This window comes from Ciconia boyciana, chromosome 1 (assembly GCF_034638445.1).
Source record: "Ciconia boyciana chromosome 1, ASM3463844v1, whole genome shotgun sequence".
NCBI lineage: Eukaryota > Metazoa > Chordata > Aves > Ciconiiformes > Ciconiidae > Ciconia > Ciconia boyciana.
This window is the reverse complement of record NC_132934.1, coordinates 65,361,685-65,378,887: the sequence shown is the minus strand read 5'-3', so window position 1 is coordinate 65,378,887 and position 17,203 is coordinate 65,361,685. Positions and strand designations below refer to the sequence as shown.

Here is a 17,203-nt window from a genome sequence, read left to right as displayed (position 1 = left end):
TCAGTTCCAGCTCGTAGAGGAAGAGTACAAAGATGGGCTTTAGGGCAGAGAAGAGACTACTGGTAATAAAGAATATCAAAACTCAATTTCAGCATCACAAATGAGAGTTTCCTGCGAGATGCACTCTTTTCTACGTAGGAGGTCAATTCAGGTATATACCTTGGTAAAGCAGAAAAAGATCTTGGAGTCTCCAGTGGATGCTGATCACCTAAGCAATGCGGTAGTAACTGAGATCACACCCGCAACATATCCCTGAATACCCACTGTCATTTTATTGGCCATGAGAAAGCTACGATATCCTGGCCCACTGATTGAATCCTTACGTCTTATTTATAAAGACCTTAACACATAAGCCAGTTCATTCATCTTTGCAACCCCCAAAGTTGTTTGTCCTTAACACTATAGTGCAAAGCGGCAACACATCATAGCACTACACTACTTACATAGGCGAGTATAACTTTTGTAGTTACAAAGTATTGACCTACCATTTCACCTTCAGAATACAAAATGTTCCCTTTCTAATTAGTGACTTGAGAAAGAAATATTTTAGTCACCAAGAGTATAAAAATACTCCATATACTTCTGTTCTTAGCTGCGTGGGTTTTGTACAATGGCCTCTTGGCATTAGCTAGAATCTAGAGCCCAAATACTCAGTGGAAATCCCTCCCAACGTAGCAATTAGTATCATTCATTTACTTGACCTACATTCTAAATGCGTCTAGACAGAATGCACTGCTGATGGTTTGGGGGGATGGGAGTGGAGAGGTGGGTTGTTTTTTTGTAGCAGGGAAAAAAAAAAAAAGAATAAAAGTTTTTATATTCATTTTCAGCTCTACATTAGAAAAATCAAGAATACATTGAGACACATTATTACACACAGAGATATGGAAGAGGTCCCCTGCCAGTACAAATCAGACCTGCAGCCTCCAAAAGCGGTAAGTAAGAAGCATGCTGCATTGTATCAGCTGGGATCTGGCCTAAGAACCTCAGCCTAATCCATTATTAGTCTGTGCTGCTGAAAAATATTGAATGGTACGGATGAAATAAGAGAAATGCAGCAAAGAACTATAAATAGCCTGGAAAAAAAAAAACCAAACCACAACATTATCTACACACTGGTAACAAGGTTAGAACTGTCACATGCCCTGTGCTTGATACTTTTTAAATATATATATAAAAAAATAATGCCCTACATTCCTTCGTAGCTTATCTCCCTAGAAGCAAAGACCCGACAGATCTAGGCGTGCTTTAAAGCTATGGGCCAAAAGGTAAGTTTACTAGTGTGTATAAAATCATGCTGACAAGTAGCATAATGTTACAGCTGAAGACTCTAAGGATCACTTAAGTCCTCTAGTGGAAATGGAAATTAAGTAGCACATAAGGCCTTTGCCTGCCCTGTCCATATGCACACATTATTCTGCAGCACCAAGTCACTGATCACTGGAAAAAATATACTGGCAGAAGGCAAAGACCTCAAGTAATATAGCTGAGCTAATTAAAAGCACTTATACTGGCATCCTCCCTGAATACGCCTTACTACTCCGTCCCTATGCCCTTAACACAGAGCACATAGACCTGCCACTCCACGTGGTCTGCAGTGCATGAACATTCACACTTGGGTCATCCCTGGACTGCTGAGGCTGGCAGTGCAATTGCACGTGTCCTGCCTCCTCTGTCCCCCTGCTAGGTATGTAACACGGGGAATAAACTACCTTTGGAGATAGTGAAGTCCTTGTCGCATAACAGCCTGTGGGTAGGTGATGACAGGAGATTCTTTGGCCCCTAGTATCTAGCAGAGAAACCTGTTCTATTAAGGCCCCTGAAGAAAAACGATCACAAACATACCAAAGTAAAGCAAAGTTTTTCCTTATTACAAAGAAGTAATATTTAATATAATAAATCCCCAAGCAATGCATGTGCTAGGTCAAAAGATTCCCCAAAAGAGTACCTAAAAATAACTTAAAGGATTACACAAATTAAGATTATAGAAATAGATTATCCAATAGTTGCAAGAAAATTGGTATTGCCATACTGGCTTGGATGAATTAGTTCAGAGGCCTGACCCAGACATGATTGAACTGACATGCCCAAATTAAGCAAACAAAATGGAAAAGCTTTAATGGTGACTAGTGCAGTAGGTTTTGGGAACGGGGCGGTGTGTTTGGGTTTTGCAAAATTGTCTGTCCTTTAAGTTAAATTATTGAGAAATAATTCACTTTTGGCTTTAATACAGTGAAGTCAGCTGTATCTGCAAGGGCAGGTGATCCCTTTAACTGATAATGGGCATGAGCTCAGGCAGAGCGGCCTCCTACTTATGCACAGTGCAAACTGCAAGACTAATAAAAGCTGTTCTGCTCGACAGCGTGGGGCCTCTTTTGCAGATGACTTAGCCATTCAGTTTCCCTCAGAGGTGGCAAACCATGGGTGCTCTAAAAAAAAAGACCATTTAAGGAATTTTCTAAGCTATGACCTTGCCCACTTACACTGACCAGCCATACAGTAGTGGAAGGGTCAGTCCCAGTCTTCTCCTGTCACTTTGCTGACCTCATGTGCCTAAGCAATGCAGCCATCCCTCGTGGCACCCCCAGTGGCACCCACCAGTGTTCATTATTTATGTGAAGCCTTAAATCATTGCTCAAAAAACCTCATACAAAAGTCATTGGTGGATACTACAATGATGCAGAGGGCCCAGCAGGATCACTGTAAAGGGAAAGGGGCCTTAGGGAGGAGACTGACCCATGCCAAGAAGGGCACACTTGCAAAATAGACTAGAATGGCATTTATCCTCTCATTGTCACCAAAGGTAAAATAATAAAAAGGCACTTGCATGGAAGAATAGGGCATTACCTAGAAAGCAGGTCTGTACACCAAAACTCACTACAACTTCATGGAATCAGGTACATGTTTCACTATCACTAATGTGAAACACCTTCTTAAAATGGCACAGTGGGGACTGATCCACAGCCTGCTGTAACCCATCAAATTCCTTCCATTAATTTCACTGAGTTTTGAGTCAGGCCTGAGAGCGGCAAAATAGGATACCAAAAGAAGAAAGTCTAAGGAGAATGAAGAACAAGAAAGGAGCTGGTGTGGCAGCTGCTGTAATAAAATACAAATCCAATATTTTACAAAATAGAATACTTGCAGGAAATATCTACTGTACATAGTAAAAAATTACTTGTAAGGCTACGTTAGTTTTTCCCTTATTTATCATTAGGAAAAAGAAGAAAAAAGAGCTTCAAAATTGTTTATTCTTTTTTTAAATTGACTTATTCTGGTAAACTGTAAAGTAGCTATATGCTAGCCTTGGGACTTTCACATTAAATCCATCCTCAGTGGAGTCTGAACGCCCTTCTGTAGTAACCAGATAAAACCCTGCTCAAATCCTGGGGTAGGTTCGACCGTGCCACTCCAAGGACAAATTGCAAGAAACACAGCTCAGGCAAAGGCATGACCAGGGTACCAAGAGAGGGAAAACCCTTAAAGGCAACAGCTACAAGGAGGAAACAAAGCAGGGAGAGGAGTACTGGACCAGGATCAGACCTGAATACTGCTCTTGGCTTTTCCACTGAACTTGGGCCAGTTGCTTCACCTCCCTATGTGTCCATCTCATCCTCTTTTGCCTTTTCTGCTGCCTACATACTTCACTCCTCAGGTCAGGGGCTGTCTTGCCATACAGTTAATACAGTATCTACTACCTCTAGGCCTGAATTGTGCCCCTTATCTTTTCAGCTAAGCAGTTGGTCTAAGATCACATCTCTGGAAAAGGAGGTAAGAGGAAGATAAGACCCATGGCTTTAATTTAGGGCAATTCAAGTTTTGGGGGGGGAGGAATGGGTGTTCAGTGATATTTTTATGTCCGATTTCAGATTTTGCCTAGACCACTTGCAGGGTTAGGGAAGCTCAATTCTCTTCATTGCAACTGCTTGAGCAAAATTTTGCAAAGCTAATAAATACTATTTACAACAGTAACAGGAAGATGGCAAGAAAAGGAGAACACAGGACAATCTGAGACCAGGTCTACATAAGAAATTCCATCAACGCATCTAGAAGCCAATAAATTAAATCCATATGGTCCTCGCAGGAGGCACTTCTGGTTTAAGCCTTACATTGATTTAGTTTGTTGGGAAGGAACTGATTTAAGCTAAACAGATTAGCCTTAAGCAGACTAAGGGACATCCATCCAAAACATTGCATAAATTTAACAAAACCTGCTTTCTAAACAGATTTAGTTAAACTAGTGTAATTCTCCCACACAGACAAAGTGTGACAAGACAGCAACTGATCTTTGCTTGAATTCCACAAGGGTGGAAGCAGTAGGGAAGCCTACTAGGACTGCTTTCAACCCAGAGAGAAACCTACCCCACTAAATGATAAAGGGGCTGGGGAGAAGAAAGAGCGAGCTAGGGGAGGACAATTCAGCAGCATCATTGCCCACCCCTCTCCTGCCTGTGCTGTTAACTCAACAGTATCAGGGCCCATTCTTGTCCCTTCAGAAGCAGACCACACAACATGCTTCTCAATCCCCCCAAAAGGCTCAAGTGCCGTAGACCAGTAGGCACAGAGCTGTGGCTAGATTCTGAGCAGCATTATGCTGTATCTCCTCTCAATTCCCTCTCCCAAGAAACCTATCACCCACATGCTCCCATCAGTTTTGCATATTCCACTCTTCTACAGAATGTCTTTGTGCTGAGATTAGGATGTGTGCATGCAGGCACACACACCCACCAGTCACCGGCACACTGCTGGTATCATCTGCCATCATAATTCAATCCTGCCCTTGCAGTACCAGACAGGGAAGGAATAAAAGCAAAGACAGGAACTGTATGTGAAGTGAGGAAGGGAATTACAAAGACAAGAGATCCCATCTGCAGTCACAGCCTCACCAGTCAATGCAGAAGTTGAACTCCCTCTCTTTTGTGCTTTGGTTCACTGAGGATGAAAAGTCAGGGGGACTTTGGTTGAAAATATGTGGGAAAGAGGGAAGTCAAGAAAAAAGGCCTTTTTTATTTTTAAGAGGTGGCATTGACTCTTCTGTCTATTTCAATTATCTTCAGTGTTTCATTTCCTTCTAGTTCGGAGTTGACTCTGCAGGGAACAAAAAAACCCAAAACAACAAAGGTTAACGCTAATACTTAGTCATTTTTAAAAGCCCATATCCTGCTTGAGTTGGCTAATGCTAAAAAGGCACTCAGTATTTACCAGGTACTTGTCAGTTGGAGTATGGTAACACACGGAATTAGTCATCTCTTTGGCTCTCGGTGTAACTTTGACACAAGTGCTCAGAAGGCATGCTTGGGGTGATACGGCTCATCCTAGCCCTCAGAACAGCATGCTTCCAAACAAAATCCCTCTCTCCACTGTTTGGTGTGCTTGCTACTGCTTGTTAGCAGAGACCAAGACCTGGGCCAACAGGACAGTGGCAGGACAAGAAAAGGTAGAGTGGAATGAAAACTGCACACACATATTTAAACCAGTGAATCTCTCTCTTTGCAGAGGCCCCCAAAACTTACATTTATGCTAAAAAAAAGAAAAAATTATGAAGGAGCTCTGTGTTAAGTAGTTCAGATAATTTTCAGGTCCTTCTCTTAAGACTGAGTCCTGCAAACTTTCCACAGTAATGCTTTAGTAAGATCACTGCTGCGAGAAGCTCCAGCTCTTCACACCCTAACCTCATAGAAAGCCCAGTGAGTCACAGCCTCACACTTCCACTCAACTGGCAAAAGCTTATTCCTTTAGGAGACACAGAAGTAAGTGCTTAAAGAAGTGGGTAGGCACAACTAACAGGCTTACAGGGGTTAGGGTTTCTGGCAGAAGCATGGAGTTTGGTAGCTGTATTACTACAGTATTGTTGCAACCACTTCTCCAGAGTAACAATAACTTTGTCTATAAGCTCTCCACATAGAGACCAAACTCTTACTTCATGTTTCACAGTGCCCAGCATAGCTGAGCTCCTAGTCTTAACTGCTGGCCTCCAGGCACAAATGACAGTGACACCGAACACCCATATGATAAGCAGCCCACCCTGCACTCACCTGTGCTGCTGCAGGCCCAGCAGCACCGATTTCTCTAGCCTCGTCTCGTTGGCTATTGTGAACTGCATGATATCATCCTGCTGTGTCCCTGGCATGGCTTCCAGGGACAGTGCTGTGTACTTGGAGGTGTCTGCTTGCCTGTCATTTTGATCTGCAAAGGAGATCGGGCTTGACGACTCCTCCAGTTGGTGAGGCTCTTCATAAATTAGCAGACTCCTTGACCTCACTGCATACAAAGACAGAAGGCAAAAAGAGATGAGAAACAGGCAGCTCAGAGAACAGCCCTAGTCCTTTCAGGAAATGGAAACTGTCAGAGCAGAACTAAAGCTGCAAAGGTCTTTTCTTTTCATAGTGATTAGCTGGTAATTTGATAGCTGAGGAAAGATACCACAGCAATGGTCCAAGTAGGGATCAAAAAGCTCTGAATTATTCACAAAACAAGAACAAAATGAAACAATCACTTTGATAATATACGTTGAAAGCAACTGGTTCATTACAGGTATATAATGCTAACAGTTTCTCAGTCAGTCCTTGGACTCTTTCTTGACACTGGCAAAGGACACACCGGCTGATATCAGTTGCGCACTTTAACAGTATGAACATTTGCTACCGAGTAGAAATCCTGCTACCTTTTACAGACCACTAGCTTTAGTTCCACAAACAGAAATAAAACTGCTTTAAACAGAAGTACCAAGCAGGCTAGCAGGGCAAGGCTTTGCCCACGTCTATGAAGTCTTCTGCCATCAGAACAGCTTGCCAGGCTACCCTTTGAAAGACACAGGTATACCAAGGAATGGCCTGCTAAGGAGCAGAAAAGCAAGAGATGCTTGAGGAAGGGGTTAGGGATGGGAGTGGAAAACAAAGTGTCAAAGCACAACCAAGCAGGGAGCAAGACTGGGATAGCTGTCACTTACCAATGGAGTCTGTGTAGGACTCTGGTGAGGAATGCTGCCTGGGCAACACCATCTTTGTAGCAGAAGGATATAGCCCATAGCTCTGAGAGAAGCTGCCAAAAACTACTGCAAAGCACAGCACCACCATCTGGCAAAAGGAGGATGCAGAAGAGGTAAGTGCACTAGCTCTTGGCCCACACGCACACATCAAAACTAAGAATCAACACAAAGCAGATCTGATACTTTTTCAAAACAAATCATTTGAGGCTATTTTCACCACTACATACAGTGTCTCTTGGTAAAGGCACATATACAATAACAATTCAGCGTTTTAAAGGGCAGATTTCAACGCTGGAGTTTGTTTTCAATGTCTGCCACCATTTTGGCCTGTAGCTTTATTTACTCCCGAAGTTGAAAAGCAGACACAACCACCATGTGTGTTTTACAGATGCTGCTGGGAATTTCCAGGGTTATTTCTGCTGGCCCCAGTCTCACTTCGAAGTGACAGAGAGGCTGGCAGTCGAGGAGAACAACTTAGACCTTGAAAATAATTCCCATCAATTTATAGCACTAGTATAACGGGAACTCGCTGGCTGAGTGTAAGAAGGGAAAAGGGAAAAGTTTCATTCTAATCCTTTTCTTATCCTGACTACTGTTACTGAAATAGGGCAGAGGTAGATTTACAGCCTTAGTCATATTTTTATTTGGATGAGAAAGTTTGTTTTTACTGGTATCAAAAGAACCGGGCATCAAAGGTCACCCTCGTTTTCATTTTACAACTCTAGACACCATTTCTCACATACGATATTGTAGGAAATAATAAAACAGGTCACTCAGAGGAGCAGTGCTCCTTCTTTCATCACAGCAGCCCCCAATCAAAAGCACAGGCCCAGTCTCCTCCAGAATTTAATGCCTTCCCACAACCATTAATCTTCATCATCAGCCAGGAGTCTCACCTACCTTTCAAAACTAACTGTCAGATTTTGAAGAGAAGTTTCCCAAGCTGAGAATTTGCAAGTGAGGGGCTTCGCAGAACAAGGGATGCGCCTTTGAGCAGTGGAAAGAGATTCTCATTCCCCTACAACTCCCAGCTTTAGGGACACTCACCATAAGACAGGTCCCTGTCTGTGTGCTAGCTGCCTTACACGAACGGGACACTTTCCCAGCAACCATGGCTTGGAGTCTCTGCAACTGCTGCAGAAGTGTTCTGGAAAGCAAAGACAACAGACAAGCATCAAATGCACTGATCTACTTGCTGGTTAAACAGCTTTTTGCTTCAAATTCCACACCTGGCAATAATACAGCATTTATGACAAGGTACAGATCAGTAAAGTCCTCCCCTTGAAGTTAGTAGGAAGGAATGTTTTTAGTTTTACATGATTTTTACATGTATTAGCACTGGACCTTTCAAAAAGATCTTTTGGCTTTCCCTCAACTGATGTCCCTGAACAATTACTTCTTCAGCACTTTCAGAAGGCTCTTAAAAATAAAAACTGTATTTTCAGTGTTTCTACAAGAAATAATTCTGGTAAGCATACAAACAACTGAAACTGCTCTACGTGCAAGTGACTAGATGCATATACAACCTGGTTCTGTGTAATGAATTCAGCAAGAGTTTCACTATTACGTGAAAAGGTACTGAAGCAAGTTTATAACTGCTCTAATTGGCTGTAGAGGTATACAGCTACCTCCTTTTTCTGAAAACCTGCTGTACAGTGGTTTGGACCACATGCTGGACCATTTTCAAAGAGGTGTCGTAAAGCTAGACATAGGCACAGACTTCATTTCACATAAATTCATCTATTAAATAAAGCACATCACTGCTATTTCCTAAATCCTCCAGGAGTTGACAAAAATCACAGATGCTTGAAGTGGCTACTCTGACTGTGTCTTTCAGAGGTCCCAACCAGGATGGCAATTCTGTTCTGGTTGGAGTCAACAGTGCCAGACCAGGAAGGTATTCTGTCTTTCTGGCTGTTTTTTATTTTGCTGTATCATCATCAATTACTACAGTTAGGATACTAGTAATTTACATGGGAAATTATCTCAAAGAATGATTGATACAGGGTTTTCACAGCAGTTTTCATTCTGTTTTCATTAAAGCTTTTTAACAGACAAGGAGTAATCCAAATACTTGCCCTAGACACAGTCAAATATAGTACAATTTTGCATCAGGATGTTAACTTTGCTGTTTGTTTCCAATTTTACTTTTCATTTCTCCTGTAAGTCTCACAACCTATTGCGGAGGGTAACCCCACAAAACCCCAGGCAACAGCTGTGGAGGCTGTGATGTCAAATGCTAAAGCAAGAGGCAAGGTTAGCATGTCAGAGAAAATAGAAGGATTATTTTAAGATCAAACTGGCTAAAAGCTAATTGTAGGACAGACCCAGAGGTGCCTTCACAGCTCAATATACACTTGTCTGCCTATTATTATAGATTTTTTTAATCATCAATGCTCATTGCTCATTAGAGTTTAATGAATTCAAGGACTTCAGGAATGCATTCTGAAATGAGCACAAGGCACGCTCACAGCACAGATTTATCTGGGACAGCAGATCCTTTTCCACTTATTAATGAAGGATGTCTTGCATGCTCTTGAGAGCATGGTTTATTCTGCAACTCAATATTTAAAAAAAGAAAGTGATTCGTCTAATTCAGTCCTTTGTTCACTATTAGAGAGACCACAGGCAAACTAAGAGATGAAAACACTGTCCATCACGTAAATGAGACCATCCTAATTCCCTGCTCCCTTCTGCATCTTTCTCCAATTCCTCCTCCCATCCACTACATGGCATAGGGTTCACAACGACTTGCGTACACAGTATATATCATCTTCCGGCACAGAACATGCTGCATACAGTATTCCCACCATATGCCACCAGCTACACTATACAGCAATGCGTTTTTAACCCTGCAACTTCTGTGCTATTATAGAAGACTAAATTTTCCCCCTGTTTCAGGCCTGAGTCACTGGGCTTGACACAGAACAGCTCTGCAGAGCGAGGGGGAAGGAGCTCTCCTCCTCCCCAGCTCGGGGGCTGGCAGCAGCAGCAGCCTTGAAATGCTGATCCCTCTTTCCACCTCTTGTGGAGGCGTCAGTGAGAAAACAGCTAATGGCTGGTGAGGAAATCAACAGAGAAGAGGCAATTCTCCTTGTTTTGCTCATCTCTGCCTTTTTGTGTCCAATTTAAAAAACCTGCTGGGCAGAGTGGGCCCAGAAAGCTGATTCCAAAACACTCTCTTTTTGGAAAGTATAATTAGGCAGGTATTCTGAGGTCTCCTCTACACAGAGGAAGATTCATGACCCACCTTATTTACCAACTACCTTCATATAAAATGTCTTTCTCCTCCAAGTCATTTATCTGTTTGAGCAGAGCTACTGTCTTCTCAGCAGACAAGGACTCAGTGTTGGGAGCTGACAGGCTACAGGCACATTTTCAAACTAAGAGCAAGAGCCAAGGCAAGAGCAAGAAACAAGTTTGTTTGTTCAGAGACGATACCAGTTTACCCTGCCACTGCCAAAATGGGGCACTCCTTGGTGCTTTTATTCTCTATTTGAATCTGGAATGGTGGAAGACTGAATTCCAAGGTCAAAAGATCTCCTTTTCCATGCAAAAGCTGCCTTCATTGTTACTGGATGGCTGCAGGGATCATCTGGACTAAGAGAGGGAAAAGGAGCAGCTCTCTGCTCTGTAGAACAGGAACTTAGGTTAAATGAAGATGCTCCCTCTAAATAGCAGCAGGAAGGCCACGAACGCTTTTAGTGAAACACTGCCTATGGCTAAGTCCTAACAGGAGAAAATGCAATCCCAAGGCAGCGTGCATAAGGGGGTTTGCACCTACAGGGATTATTTTCACTGTGTCTGACACATTTCCCGGTGATATTCAATTAGAGGGTCACCTCTGTAGGAGGTGTGAACGTGTTTTCACGCTTTTCTCTGCCAATGGAAGCACCTCATAGGAAAGCTGTAAAGTGACTGAAGACTCCTGCTCTCCCTTCCACACACTGCCAGCAAATTCACTCTGCCTGCAATGTCTTGTTTTTGTGTGCACATTCACGTATTTCACTACCAAAGTAAGGCTTCCCCTCTGCTTCCCATGACACTTTGATTAAGGAGAGAAAATTTGTCACTCCAGGACCTAGCCACCTAGGAGGCTTTCTCAATTCAGTGTTTATGTTTAAAATCCAACATCGATTTAAACAAAAAAAGTCAGCTTCTAGGGGATACCAAACACTGTTTATTTTGATCAAGATTTTTCAGAATTTATCTACTTTGTGAGGAACAAAACCTAATTTTGATAAGGAGAGAGAAAAATTACTCTGTCTTCCAGCTCTACACACAGATTCCTTCTCTTCCTGTCCTATTTGTAGGAAAGAGAGCAAATCCCAAAGTAAGGCTTTCACTGAAAGACCGGAATACCTCAAAGCAGAAAAAAAATCCACAATTTCTTCTCATTTGAATTACAAAGAAAAAATCCAGCAATTTTTCATCAAAGATGTTGCAGCATAAAAAACACTGTCCTGCTGCTCTGAAAACAAGCAGTCACTCCAGGGCTGCCACGCTTTGTCAACTATTATAAGGGTGGTCTGAAATGAAGTGCAAGATATCTCATTGCAGCTTAAGCCCAGATCCTTCAATCCTTGAAAATGACTTGGTAAAATGACTTTACCAGCCTCAAATAAAGGAACAGCCAAGCAAATCAGTAAAGTCTAGCAGCTTTGGTGCTGATAAACCCTTGATGGGTCAGACTGATATGCAACTTGATCTTTAGATGACTGGGAGTTGTAACAATAGCTTGAGCAGGAGCATGAGAAATGGAAGAACATCTCAATTGTATTTATAAAGCCATTGCCTTTAAGGTGCCTGTCAGAGTGGAGATCTACACAACTTGCTAGTCATTACTCCATGGGAGCAACTCCAGCAGCTACTTGCATGCATTGTCCACGTGTGACACTCTCAACCATATGCTAACTGGATCCTACATCTTTTTCTCCAGGAAAAGTGACCATCAATATATTTATAAATACAGACTCAACAGAAGTGAAAAGCAAAAGTACTTCTCATATGTCATACACAGTACCAGACATTTCAATACTGTCTTTAAGCCCACATAGCCACGGCTCCCAGCTAGACAATGCTGGTGTCAGAGACCTTATTCAACCCCTTAGATCACTGGCAGTTTCTGCCTTCGGTCCCAGTGCCAAAACTTGAGTGGATCAAGCCTTCTTGGTGACTGGGACAAGTCAGTCCAACTCTTCAGGCCAGCTTCTTCTCACACCCTTTGCTTTCTAAGACAGCAGTGCCCCACATGTTCAGATGCTACTCAAACCAATGAGAGCCTGGCTCACTTGTGGCTACAAGTCATAACAGATATGCATGTAATAATGTGCTTCCTTAGTTTTGAGAAAACTGCCTAGAAAGGAACTTGGATGGGTTTCTTTTAAGGGACTGAGTCACATAAATTAGGAGAGGAAACATATGCTAGTGTTCTAATACTGAAGATGCCAAAAATGCTGCAGTCGCCCACTCAGAGTAATGAGAATTAAAAACTACCCTGCATCTTGATCCCCAGCCTCCTGCCTTGCCTTTTAAGATGCGTGAATGTCAAGGGAGATGCTTCTGGATGCAAGTTTTTTGACCACACTTGCACCTTTTACATTACATCTTTTCAGATCCAGAATTTCAGGCTAAGGCAGGCTCTCAGGGAAGATTCTTCTATATTTTTTAATGTTACTGAGAATAATGTAGGAACGTTTTTACCAGAAGAAATTCTAGTGTTTCCATGGTTTGGAGCCAGATTTTGAAATGCAAGCAGGGTTTCCCTGAAGTCTTAGGTATGTATCTGTGCAAATGTGTTCTATATATAGAATAACATGCTCTAAAAAACTGATTGCAGATACTGAAAGGAAACTCTGCTATTCAATAGTTTTATGTTTTGGAAATTGCCTTTCAGTTCCTCTCAACTCCAGCCAGTCTAGAAAAAAAATGATACTGACCAACAGCATATACACGTGCATGAACTTTTAGGTAAGCAGCTATAGCCCAATTTTCCAACAAGGTGAAAAACCAACTTTGTCTTCGTCTACACTTGAATGCATGAACATTTTAAAATGTAATCACAGGTCTTATTTTCCTGTTATCTTTCTTCCACTCTTACAATTTTTCACAACAAAAGAACCGCTCTAATGTTTGTAGATCTACTTTTAGATAATACCTTCAACGACGTCTTCATTTTTTACTGCACTGAACACTCAAAGTTGCAACTAAAGTCAACTGGGGCTCTGCTTTGTGTATATTAAATAAGATATGCGTGTGTATGACTGTGTGCTAGGTACTTTGAGAAATAAAGTCCTAAACGTATAAATTTGGGCATCCAAGAATAAACCGACACTGCATAATTTTGACCATCACTGCTTTGAACTTTGATTCCTGACTGTACATAGGAGATGGAAGTACCAGCTATAGGATGCTGTGAAGACAAGTTCTGAAACATTTGAACATTTTCTGGATGCCACATCAAGGCTCTGTGCAAATACGAATGAGGAAACCAGACATTTTGAATTCACCGTAGGAAGTGGATAATGTACATTAAACAAAGGCCTGGAACCATTCTCTGAATGAGATAGTTGCACAATTATACACTAAATAAGAAAAGTGGCTCTTTGGGGTTAAGGTGAGAAAACCCATAATGTGGTATGTTACATAATTCAGGCTTGATGAAAGCAGGCACTTTTACAAATTTCTCAGCACTTCAATTTGAAGCCTTAACAGATTTTAGATACAGTTCGTATCTAAATAGCCAAAACAGCATAGCAATGAATTACAAGAATTTCTGTGCAGAAGGTCAGGAACATCTGCTTCTCTGCAGGAGATTACAAATCAGTATCAATGCTATTGCAAGGGAAGAAAACAATGCAACTCATTCTGCATGCCCAAAGTATGAAGGATTTGGAGATAATATCACTTAGCTAAATATTTTTAGAGCATTTAGCATGAGAGAATTAAGATCACCAAATAATAGAGAAGATGCTAAAGGTCCTGTCTAAAAGGACAGACAATACCAACAAAACCGTTCTCACGACCACATCTGCAACAACTCAGACATGAAAACAGCTGGCCAAACTTAGCTGAACTGGGGAGAACAACCCTAGGCTTGACAACATGTTGTTCCTCAGTGGTTCATCCACAGCTGCACCTTTCCTTAGAGCAGCTGGCTACAGCACCTCCTGGGACAGATCCTGGGAGAGAAAAGCCTACTCTGCACCTACAGAACAATTCCTGGTTCTTTTATGTAAAACCCTGGAGGAACATCCAAGAGGCACAGAAACGGCTTGGCTCTCTTCAAACAAGCAGCAGATGTCTTTATGCATGAGCAGTGTGTGGGAGACACTCTCCAGCAAATTACAGTGCTACAGGGTCTGGCTCCATGAAATTAGAGATTGGATCCGGAGATTAGAAACAACACATCCCACTCAATTAGCAATACATTGGCTGCCAGACAAGCTCTAGGGCCATCTTCCATGATCGTGGGTCTTATCATCAAAACCCAGCCTCCTCCCACACTGCAGTGCTACCATCACGTTCAATGGTGATATTCAACCATCACTATGAATGCCTCTAACTAGAAGGTGTTAACAGTGGGCTTATCTAGTACCTACTCATTGGAATTTGCCATCATTAGAGAACATGTTGAGCATGAGCCATGACTGACACTCCACTCTCAGCTAACATCTGATTAAAATCTCAGCTATTCAACATTTTCTGCCATGTGTCCTTTGAGAAAGCCACCAAGTCACCCATTTCTTCAGAAATGAAGAAACAAGAAGTTGATTTTCCCCCTCCAAATGAAGGAAATTCTGGGCTGTGAGATGGTTAGGAGGGTGCACAATAACTGCAATGACATCTGCTAGTCCAGAAGGAACTAACAATGATTCTTGAGCTTCAGCACTGTAATTTCTGGAAGTGTCATGTCCCAGGTCAAGGTCTCCTGTCAAAACAGTCTTTCACTAAATAAAGACAATTCGGAGAGTTGGGCGGTAGTTTTTTGTTTGTTATGTATCACTAATTATGTTTCCCTGGGCAGTGGAAGAACTCAAAGAAGAGTGCTAAAAGGTTTCTCAAGCACACCACAGGCTAGGGAGACAGTTTAAGACCTGACATCAAAGCCTCCATGCTTTACATCACACTGCAGTCACAATAACTGGCCTTTCTCATCTTTGTTTGACATTAACCACATCAGATACAGCTATTGTTCACATTTCAATTGATCTCTTAACTTCCAGATTTTCACTTTTCACTGTTATATCATGCTACAGTTTTGTTTTATTCCCTTCATAGCTTACCTGTTAGTATTCTCCAGGACTTCAACCTTCTTACGCAGCTCACTATTTTCATTTGAACAGGTCTCAACTCTGGAGACAGCACAAGGAAAGAAAGAAGAATTTAAAAGTCATTTATTAAAGAGATTGTAAAACAAACCAAACTTGCTTTCACAGAAAGCTCTATGATTTTGCCTACATTTAGTGAAAAGTTACACTAACAAACTTTAGTCATAATCTTTAATCATACTTCATACTGTAAAAGACATTGCGAAAGATACTACTAGCTGTGGAGCACCTGCTTACAGTGCTCAACTACATCTCAGTAGGTGCAGCTCATTCACGATGGGCTGTAACTACTTTTTGCCCCTTGAAATAGCAACAGCAAAGACCCTGCTCAGACTCTCTCTGTGCATTGGGCCATGGGACAGATACTTTAAAAGTCCCAGAACATGCTGTATTTATGTTGTTAGCAAGTATTTTGTGCAAAGGTGTTCCTTTGCAGTTCATTGCTAGGATAAGGCACCAAGCAATTTGGCGAATGCCATGCTTCTGAAATCAGATCCTCGAATTTCAAGTTTATGGAGGCTAATAAGCCAGGAGATTAATTCCCAAGAGAGTGTTCATTTTCACACTGCCCCTGGAAACCCCTGAAACTGAAGGAGATTATCATATAACATGCCACATAAGAGGTCCAAGTAAAAATACGGGACTCCTAAAAAGACAAACATGACCATCCGGAATAGCTTCAAGAAGGAAAAAGGTAAAGGGAAATAGCTTTGATATCTGTATGCACAGGGTGGAATTTCACCAGAGTAACTCTGAGAAAGCAAGACTCAGTTATAAAGAAATAAGAAGAAAAAAAGGAAATTACATCAAGGATATCACCAAAGATGGTACAAGGGGTTTAACAGATCCATCTGGTAAAGTGCATAAGAGAAATACTAGAATACTTGTCTCTTGGAAGAAAGATTAATTTGGGATATAAATCACTAACTGGAGGTTTGGCTCCTTCTTGCTAAGGGAAGTTGATGGGTCACATGCTGTTTTCCTGAGTCCTGCTTATTTTCCCAGGCGGTCTTGACTCACCCACTTCCTATTTCTGTCTCCATCTGCACTAGAACACAGAATATATTCACTCTGAATCCCCCTTTCCCTGGACACTGCCTACCCACTAGGCCAACAGAGTTGCATGAGGGGGAGGCCAACAGCAGATGGGTCTTGCCTTATTTAAGGTTTAAAGTCTTTGTCAGCATGCTAGCAGCGTGCTGCAGGCAGACACGATTATGAATGCAGCACCCCAGCACACGTACAAGCAGAAGCAAGAAGAAAGGCCTTTTCTCAGTCATAACCACGAGATGGCAGCTGGCACTCTGTGCAAGAAACAGTCCCAGCATCAACAGCTGGATCCCTTCCCAGTCCAGCAACTAGTGCTATTGGCCCACTTGAAACAGGAAGGAGGCTGACTTACTTTTTTTCCAGACTGTCCATGTATTCTTTCTTTTTTCTTCTACTTTCCTGGGCAGAGATCTAAGGAAAAAGGAAGAAAAACACCAAATATTTGCATAGGAAAAAAAGCATCAGAGATTAATTAATAAACTGGTAAAAAGCCCTGACGTTATTAGATTCAAGCCTCCGTGCTGTTCTCATTTCTATTCCTGGCAAGCAAAGCACTGACTTGATCTGTTTCCACATCCTGGAAACAGACTGCTCCTCTCAGTAGTAGGAAAAAGATCATTCCCTGCTCTTAGAGAACTAACCTTAAAAAGTAAATGAGATTCATCTGGAGAGAATATCCTACGACAAAGACTAAAAAACGATCCCAGAACAATGCCCTGCATCTGGGAGAGGAAAAGCCTATGCATGCGTTAGAAAGCAGCTTTGTAGAAAAACACTTGGGGGTCCTGATGAACAAGCCAAACGTAAGTCAGCAATGTGTCCCTGTAGCAAAGGC

At 42.0% G+C, this 17,203-nt stretch overlaps 2 protein-coding genes across 4 annotated transcripts in view; both read right to left on the bottom strand.

The window, feature by feature from the left end:
• DGKI (diacylglycerol kinase iota) overlaps positions 1-4,986 on the bottom strand; it is a 241,745-nt gene extending 236,759 nt beyond the window's left edge. For both annotated transcript variants that reach the window (XM_072872233.1, XM_072872242.1), the window contains exon 1: positions 4,887-4,986. The gene's annotated coding sequence lies outside the window, so the exon portion shown is untranslated. The remainder of the gene's footprint in view (positions 1-4,886) is intronic.
• A 1-nt stretch (position 4,987) lies between these two features.
• The window catches only part of CREB3L2 (cAMP responsive element binding protein 3 like 2), a 76,801-nt gene continuing 64,585 nt past the window's right edge, over positions 4,988-17,203 (bottom strand). For both annotated transcript variants that reach the window (XM_072872262.1, XM_072872260.1), the window contains exons 7-12: positions 16,721-16,779; positions 15,274-15,342; positions 8,036-8,135; positions 6,950-7,076; positions 6,036-6,261; positions 4,988-5,088 (exon numbers count right to left, since the gene is read on the bottom strand). In XM_072872262.1, coding sequence (XP_072728363.1) covers positions 5,013-5,088; positions 6,036-6,261; positions 6,950-7,076; positions 8,036-8,135; positions 15,274-15,342; positions 16,721-16,779 — 657 coding nt within the window. In that variant the 3' untranslated portion in view covers positions 4,988-5,012. The remainder of the gene's footprint in view (positions 5,089-6,035; positions 6,262-6,949; positions 7,077-8,035; positions 8,136-15,273; positions 15,343-16,720; positions 16,780-17,203) is intronic.